The following is a 9,004-nucleotide window of genomic DNA, read 5'->3' as shown; positions in this document are numbered from 1 at the left end:
AAGCAGTGGTATCAACGCAGAGTACTGATTAGAGTTACGGTATATATTATGCGGTTAAACCGCACACGGGAACGCTGAACTTAAAGCTTGTGCAACGTAGGGTGCCGGATTTGTACAGCTGTTGGATAGCAACGGGTATTTTTGCTACCTGAGATGAAGAGGGCACCATAACAGTACCTCCCAAAAAGTACATTAAAATATTTTTATTTCCTATAAATATTAAAAAGATTTTTCTCGCTAAATCACGTGAAAATTTGTCGCAGACAAATTTTATCGTGCGTGATCTACTATGTACTCGAAAGATTAACGTAAGCCTAAGAAATTTCAGATATTCACCATTGCGTAAAATGTATAATAGCTTTTGGAAAAATATCGTACTTGAATTCAATTATTTACGACGTAAATAAATTTGTTACATTCCTAATCGCGATGTGCGAGGAATGATCAATGAGCGATACAATGCCTCGTGGCAAATCATCGATATTATAGCTACATAGGTGTGTACCGATATCAGGCAAGGATTTCTATTTGAGACCCGAAGAAAAAGACATATCTTATCGCGGAAGAGAAAATAAAATGAAAATGGTTAGAGAATTCACACATGACAATACCTTTTAGTCTACAAATATCTTTTTATATTGATTTTGCAATATTTTTGTCCCGAAAAATTAAAATTCTCTTTGATAAGTAATTTATAATCAAGGATTGTGAAAACGGTTATGATAATTTTGATTATTTCGCGGTTCTTCGAATAACCGATATGTAAACTTGGTTCACTTCTCCGTGCCATAAACACGAGAAAAATAGACTCTACGCCAATCGTCACTATTGTCGTGAACAAGCATAAAAATCGCATCAAAATCCAAACCCACCGCGAAACCACATAGCGACTTTAATATCTCCGTTTATGATGCCATGATGGAATGATAATGATGTCGGTTTAGAAGATGCGCGCAAAATAAGCACGAATACCCACCTATGGACACAATGAATATATATGATGTCATCGATCGGTGCTCTCGGTATTTGTTACACGGGTTACGTGTGATCGGCATGAAAAGACACCCGTCGAACGATTTGGTCGGCCAGTTCTTCGCCATATCCGGTCACCAGGAGCCACACACGACTTCTTCGGAGGTGCGCGAGTGCGCCTGAAACCGGAAGTCACGAAGAACATTAGGATCCTGCGAACGTGCGTAGCGTGATATGTGTACATGTATGTGTATATGGATGAGATTTTCATTCTAGCGGGGACCGCTTTTCGGGCGCGTGCTTCCGGTTGAAAGCTCCATCGACATTAAAATTATCGAATTATAATCACGCAAGATTTCTTACAAATTATGATCAAAGTAAATCATCTTTGTTAAAATGCATCAGTTAATCTCGAATATCGCTGAACAAAAATTCATTTTTAATTTTTTTGAATTTACCAATCATTATTTATAGCTAAATTTAATCATAATTAATTATAAATTAATTAATTATGAATGATTAATATAAAATATTGAGATTAATTATTTTAAATTATTTAATTTATAATTTAATCGAATTCTTTCATCAACGATATATGTATAAACTGTGCTTCTGATCGCTTAACAGTCTACCTTGTTATTCTTATATACTAGAAAATCATAGAAAGAGCGATGATTCGCGATGAAGAGCGAAGAGTGAAAAGAGGCCGGTTCGAAACGCCTTGACTCCAGCCAATGAAGTAGGAAGGTAAAAGACTTCAATCCCCCTCTCAAAGGTGCCGATGCATACAGGTACACGCACGTTCTCGTGTCTGTGTCTTCGAAGGTACGACGCCCACGCTATCAGTTCTTTGGCGAACCTCCAACCTCGTGCAGGTACAGGTGCGTTCGGGATTGAGTGTCGGAGCCGGCTCCTTCATGTCATTCCCGCCATCGCCCGATTTCGAATTCTTCAGTATCTAAAAAGAAAAATTCTTGTTGAAACATTGCGATCTTCGATTTGAAAATGCTTTGTTGGATTTATTAAAACTATTTTCTTTTCTTTTCTCTCTTTTTTTTGAAATTTTTAGGGAGGTGAAAAGATTGATGAACGATCGGAAACTTTGGATGGATATCGTCTGGATATCGTTGATTGATTAAGTTGTAAGTACGAGAATTAATAATCAGGATTCTTCCTTTTCAGATGAATATAAATAATACATTCGATTTTTTAAATATTGAAATATTTCATGATATAAAAATTTCGCGTCTCTCGCAGGTGTAATGTAAATATGTGTTTTCTTTTATTAGATTATATTACTGATTTTTATATATTTTTGAAATGAGTTATTCGCATTTTACTAAACATATGTGTTTTTGAGCAGGACAAAATAGATATATATATATATATATCTTATCTTGAAATCTCTTATTGTTGCATTCCACACAAATCTGATGAAAATAGAGAAGTTAAATTTATTCAGTAATGAAAAGTAAGATAGAATCTAATAATCTCACCGATATTTATAAAGCATTTTTTATATTTTACGCAGTTGTATTTAATATATAGTGATCTTTTTTCTTACTTAACTGGACGATTAGGAGGCAAGATGTCGGCATAGCTGATATTGTTTGAAATTCGGCTGTGTCACATCCAGCCAACCAAACGGCCAGACGACAACGTGAGTTTTTATACAAAATTGATAACATAGTATTATCAAGAATCCAACTTTGATATTACTTTCTCTGAAAAATTATATCGTCTAGGTTAGAGAAATCTTTCTATCGCAAAATGATTCACGAAAAATTGATCGGTGTTTCGAAAATTTCAAAAAATTACTCGGAAATTTATTATTTTAGAAATATATACATTTATGTATATATTCTTAATATATATATTCTTTAGACAAACTATACAAAAATCTCTTTTGATGTGCTTATCTCTCACTTTTTTTTTTATGTATCGTTTTTGTTCTCGTCTTGCATTATAATCTTTTATAAAATTATTAAAGATATTTTAACAATTTCGTGAGTAATTATATATGTATCAATAATTGTTTAAATATATACCAAATCATTCAACCAACTCATATTTTCCACTTTTTGATTTATCTTCCTTTCAACGCGCACATCATATACACAAAGTATATATCTACTATATCTACTATATCGTTAGAGCAAACAAAAACTCCATGGATAAATTTTTGACATTTGACAATCTTCCTTAAATTTTCGATAGATGTCGTATAAGTTGCTGTTTAAGCGGAGGGGAAAAGAAAGAAAATCTGGAAGAACAGTTATGGAAGGTGCATTTGAGAGGAGTGGATTAATTTTTACAGGTTATGTTGTGACAAGTGTAAGATGCATTTCAATTCCTAACGGGCAAAGTACACGAAATTAAATGCATTTGCTCTGAGGAAATCTAAAAAGAAATCGCTGGAGAGAGAAAAAGATAGAGTTACTATACAATAACTCATTCGTCCCGTAGTATATAATAAATCGTAGAGGTTATGACGTCACATCGACCACGATCGGCCCACGATTTTGACAATTCATGACACATGATACACTTTCACGATGAGAATGGAGAAGTCCAATCCCAAGGAGACCATCAATTTGCTCGACCTTCTGTCAGAAAGCGATTCTGACAGCACCGACCTGATCCTCACACCACAGAAAAAGAAGAAAGTCAAACGGTAAATCGGTTTGTTGACAATAAAATTCAGAAAATTGATACGTCTATAATCCTATCTTCTATTTTACATATATTATAAATAAAAGATTAGACAATTAAAATAAGTAGTTTCGCTCTTAGTGAAAATATGATATTTTCAAATTACAGGCGGCATAGATCACGGATCTTATCTAGGACCAGACATAATAATAATTCTTATGGATGCAACAAGTCAGATATGCGAGTTGTATCCCTGTGGTTGACGGCGATACTAATTACATTCTGGTTAATCGCATTATCTTGGCTAGCAGCTATATTGTACGGCGAGATTAAGAAAATGGATATATCCATCAAGTCAGGTAAATGCTACTTTAGTTCGCATAACAAACATACTTGTTATCTTTGACTGATAAGTAGGGACTGTCAATCGAATTGTCACGTGCCAAATTAAAATATGAAAGGTTCTAATTAAATCTGTTTGCATTTAATACACACCCGCTACATTTTCTTACCTCTTTCATTATATTTCCCTTTTTTTCTGAAATTTCACAATCATTGATCTATGTATTCTTAATCATCTATATATTAGAATTGAAACTGATGTATTATATAATTATTTTATTTAAATACAAACGCGTCGCAGACGTTTTAAGAAGAATTATGACAGATGGAAATTCCGATGAAACAATATATATTAAAACGGATATGTGACTCAGTATTCACATTAAAAAAAAATCATCTCATATAATTATAATAATTATATATTCACTTTTATCTTGTTTATTTTATATCTGGTCTAAAGTTTTAAGAAAAGACGAATAATTTATTAAATATATAAACTTAACATTAAAATTAACATTTAATAATTATTTGATTAATTTAACATTTAATATCTGAAATGATTATCTGCAATTTTTTTATCAAATATTCTTTTTCTTTCGACTTTTGAAATTTACAATGTAACATAATTATTTCTTGCACATCATTTTGTTAAATCATATATATTATTCTTCAGTATCTTCCTCTTATATAAAACAATTCATGATCACTATTAATTTATCCTGTATTATTTTTAGTTGTTTAAAAAGGATTTCTACCCGAGCACAACGATAAATAATAATAACAATGAACAACTTTGATTTGCGGACTTAAAAAAAAAAAATCGCGCGGCGTCGCCGTTTGAAATTCCCTATGCGCCGTACATTCTTATCAGAGAGAAAACCCCCACCATAGGTCTCAGTCTCTGTCACCTACCAACCCTCGGCCAGTCGATATGAGACGTCGGCGCAGCTGGCCAAGTGTCACGATATCGCAGAGCTTGTCACCGGTTTTTATCACGCGTCGCGTATGTCGAGGCGTGTCGCAAAATCCTACTGTTCTGTCTACATAGATCTCGATATATCCTAATTCGGACAGTGAATAATCCTCGTCTTCTGTCAAGATCCTCGCCGGAAAAACGAAATACACCACCATCCGCCCGTTTCCGTCTGTCGCGCGATAATCGATTAGAGAATCTCTTCTATAATTCATCCCCCACGTAGGTCAAGTTCTACGAGAGCTCTCGTCTCTCTCTCTCTCTCTCTTTTTCTATTCCTTTATTTTTGCTACTGCTCGAATCCTGAAGTTTCATTTATTAAAAGTGAATGTGGAAAGTGTCAGGATATCAAAGGATAACTTTGAATAAATTGGAAAGAAGGAGAATATTTTTATAATACGAGCAAAATTAATGCGGAGAATATTGAATTTTCTAGACAAATATTATCGTAAGTAAAATTAAAAAGGGATTATTTACACGGTCAGGGATCATTTTTAGATACTAAAAATCGATGAACTAAACAATATTGAAAGCGAGTAAAAACATTATGTTGATTAAACGTGTCGCGAGGCCATTACGAGAAGCAAATAAAAAATACCTCACTGACATTAACATACGTAATTTTGCATTCGCGGTCTGTATAAACACGACCTTCTCCGAGCCTGACTTTTATTATTATTCGCTCGATGCCAATAGAATTACAGTTCAATGTCAATACGATAGTATATCAGTGTTGAATGTGCGTGACGAGAAAATGCAATAGAAAAATTTGCGCTGTTCATTCTTTTCTTTACGATTCCTGTGATCTCTTTTATGGATGGAAAGAAATGTTTTTCTATTAATACGGAAGGGGACAATAGAAACGAGACACGCAGTGCATCATCGGTATGTGCGAGGACGCGACTATACCTCTCACTATTGATGCAAGTGCAATAAATATTTAAACATACGCACATATATAGAAACACTAGCTTCTCGAGTTGACATATCGTCGATACATCTCGCTTCCGTGTTTCTTTCTTCTGTTCAAAATTTAAAGAACACATGTATTATTATATTCGGAGTATTTCAGATACACACTTTAATAGTCGATAATGGATTGTTTAATAAATCTGGAATTGATTGATTTGCCTGTAGAAAAAAAATTTAGAAAAAGTTTATAAATTTATGTTTTGTTTCGTAGATATATTTTCGACAGCGAGAAAGTATAATTTACGAAAGTATATTTTATGCGAAAATATATTTATTTATAAAGAGCCTATGAAACATTTCGCGTGTAATTAGGACATATTAATTAATCGATAAGATTAACCGGTTATTATGCGCGATAAAAATTATTCGTATGTAATTGGCGCGCGAACGGATGACTAACAATAAGAGGACCAGTTGCTTAATTAAAGAGGTATTATTAATACAATTGTAATATGTTACAGATATGTTTCTTTCTTTCGTCATCATGCGTTATCGCATCCTTTGAGTGCGACATGCATAATAAGAATTTCAAAATACATGACTCTAGAAAAGATACATTCGCAATAAAAAAGATGCAGTTACGCGATTAATTATAGGTTGACGAAGAATATTCAGTCATCGCGAATGTACGAATTATTAATGGAATTAACGACATTAAAGTATAACCGGATGATTTACTTATCGTTACACGACAAAATTGCAATACGAATTACTATGTCGATGTAAACATGTCAAATTAGCATATTTCCATTGAAATCTATCGTGTATGTAGCTCTTTTTAAACTTGTTTTAAGGGCCCAAAATATAATATTAATTTTCAAGGCTTTTGAATCTTTTGTTACGATGCTCTCATACTATTATTCCTTCTTATTTTATTCTTAACAGTCTGATAGCAAATTAACGCGTATTGATGAATTTTTTTCAGTTTGCTAAATTTATTTCATCGATGATTTAACAAAAAATGTATACGATAAACTATTAAAACTAAGCGCGTCTACTACGAACAAAATTACTTTTTTCCTCTCTCACCTCGGTATCTTATCGAGTTCAGGGCCGCAGTCGTAATTGTGTCGCAACATCTTTCTATCCAGACGGCTGTGTCAATTTACCATGACGTTAGAAACCCTTTAAATCTCTTGGATTTTAAATCGCACGTAAATAGGAGTAAATGGTTTTAGATGGCTTCAAGCGAAAGAATATCTTCCTGCAAATGTAAATTTTCGATACTTTAGTGTGATTGGAATATAATTTTATTATTCTAATATCAATGCCGACGATTTAAGGAGGAACAGGATGGAATAATTACATCAAAAGTTCATAAATCTGATGTATTTCGAAATTCATGAATTTGACATTGCGCATACATAAAGCAGCTTTTAGCCTTTAAAAATTTTAAATTGATATTATTAATATAAAATATAAAATTAATATTAATCAAAATAATTAATTTGAATTAAAGTAAAAATTTGCCCTATAGAATAAAATTTAATCTCAACATTATAAATATTATCTTATATCAAATAAACTTTTTTATAGTGACTATATCACGAAAATTTTATAATGACAATACGTAAAAATTCGTGAAAATACAAAATTTTTATTCTACAGGGCAAATATTTCCTTTAGCTCGCAAATTAATTATTAATCTTATATTTTAAAATGTATGTGTACGTAGTGTCTAATTCATAAATCTTAAAATGTATTAGATTTATTAACTTTTGATGTAGCTGATCCGTTCAATTCCTTCTTAAATGTCACGATAGCGCTATCGTCTCGCATTTAAATGATTCATTCTTAATCGCGAAATAGAAATAAACCATACAATTGTAGCTCGCAATAAAACATAATATGTATTAATAATTCATCACAAACTTGCTCTTATCTAATTAATTTCTAAAGTTAATTTCGATACTATAACTTTTTGGGACCATAATTTTCTTTTTCTTTAGACGTAACGACAATTTGCGCTGTGGATATATAACTTTGTTTAAGACAAAAAACAAAATAAGTGTTTTTCACGTTTTTAAAGTAAATAGTCAAATCATTAAGTAAATAATTAATAAATTTTATTGAAGTACCGACAATAGACGATATGTTCAGCGTGGCGATTAAAAATTAACAAACATTTCACATCCGTGTTTGTTGAACGATTCTACAAGAGTATTGTAAAAAAAGAACCTTGAATAAATTAAGGTTCCGTCACGATTGCTCTTATCAGTTAGCTCTGTCTTCCTTTTCGTCGTCGAGCAATTTCAACGTTGTTATTCTCTTACTTGAAGATACAATAATCGTCCGTACACACCGGCAAGATCCTATCACATGTCACGTGCGTTTAATTTAGAACCAGGTTTCCAATCGCGTGCGCGGCTTATCTGCTGTTGCTGGCAAAATATCAACCGGCTGATAAGAGCCACTGTTTCAGCGAGAAATATGTCAGTGCGATGTTCGACACGAACGTGAAACGTTTAATTGCTTCGCGTCCGTGAAATTTGGAATAATCCGAAATCCATATATAATTCCGGCAAAACAGGATTTCATAGGACGATGTAATCACGTGAAAACGATCTATATTCCAGTTAGTGACAATAGGAGGAATTGATGTAATGTTTCTTTTCTTTGTTTTCGTACGTCTGATTATGAAAGTGACTTCGCCGAAATTATGCCAGTTACAATCTCTATTTCAAACCGGTTTCTTTCTCTCTCGTTTTTCGGAATTGTGATGTAAGAATTCGTGATGCAGTTTGATGTATCGCGAAGCTTTAATGGAGCTTATTATAATCTGGCTTTTCAGATATAAATAAGTAACGCGATCCCGCAGAGTACAATTGCAATATTTGGAGATATAAAGTAGCTTTGTGAAAGTTAATAAAAATTATATTTCTTGAGTCATTCAATATTTCTTTTTTATGTTTATCGCTTTGTATGCGTACATCGAATTATACGACTGGTCTCTACCTAGCAATCCGCTTGATCATGCTATTAAATTGAGCGCTCTTATCAGAAGTTATCTTGAGGAATTATCTATTGCGTGTATAATGTGTTTTATCTTCACCATCCATTGTGTTTTCCAACGACACTTGCGCTAACACTTGC

General features: G+C 32.9%; 2 protein-coding genes and 1 long non-coding RNA gene across 11 annotated transcripts in view; 2 read left to right on the top strand and 1 right to left on the bottom strand.

The window, feature by feature from the left end:
- LOC138934461 (uncharacterized) overlaps nucleotides 1-9,004 on the bottom strand; it is a 19,023-nt gene that overhangs the window by 3,424 nt on the left and 6,595 nt on the right. For 2 of the 5 annotated variants that reach the window (XR_011447139.1, XR_011447135.1), the window contains 3 exons: nucleotides 6,941-7,115; nucleotides 1,605-1,930; nucleotides 977-1,151 (listed from right to left, as the gene is read on the bottom strand). This is a non-coding gene — a long non-coding RNA (uncharacterized lncRNA). Of the gene's footprint in view, nucleotides 1-976; nucleotides 1,152-1,604; nucleotides 1,931-2,536; nucleotides 2,697-5,893; nucleotides 5,962-6,940; nucleotides 7,116-9,004 lie in introns of all 5 variants that reach the window. The other 3 variants (XR_011447136.1, XR_011447137.1, XR_011447138.1) reach the window with 3 other exon arrangements.
- LOC138934460 (uncharacterized) lies at nucleotides 3,259-4,723 on the top strand. Its single transcript, XM_070298218.1, has 3 exons — nucleotides 3,259-3,646; nucleotides 3,793-3,983; nucleotides 4,701-4,723. Exons 1-3 carry the CDS (start codon nucleotides 3,528-3,530, stop codon nucleotides 4,706-4,708), a joined length of 318 nt encoding a protein of 105 aa, XP_070154319.1. The 5' UTR covers nucleotides 3,259-3,527; the 3' UTR covers nucleotides 4,709-4,723.
- Nucleotides 5,161-9,004, top strand: part of LOC138934457 (EF-hand calcium-binding domain-containing protein 14) — a 9,146-nt gene continuing 5,302 nt past the window's right edge. For 3 of the 5 annotated variants that reach the window (XM_070298214.1, XM_070298210.1, XM_070298215.1), the window contains exon 1: nucleotides 5,161-5,387. The gene's annotated coding sequence lies outside the window, so the exon portion shown is untranslated. Of the gene's footprint in view, nucleotides 5,388-6,194; nucleotides 6,342-7,564; nucleotides 8,512-9,004 lie in introns of those variants that run through there. The other 2 variants (XM_070298211.1, XM_070298213.1) reach the window with 2 other exon arrangements.

Source organism: Polyergus mexicanus, unplaced genomic scaffold, assembly GCF_030449975.1.
Source record: "Polyergus mexicanus isolate NDT 795.1 unplaced genomic scaffold, iyPolMexi1.0 SCAF_7, whole genome shotgun sequence".
NCBI classification, from domain to species: Eukaryota; Metazoa; Arthropoda; class Insecta; order Hymenoptera; family Formicidae; genus Polyergus; species Polyergus mexicanus.
This window is presented reverse-complemented; position numbering and strand designations above follow the sequence as displayed.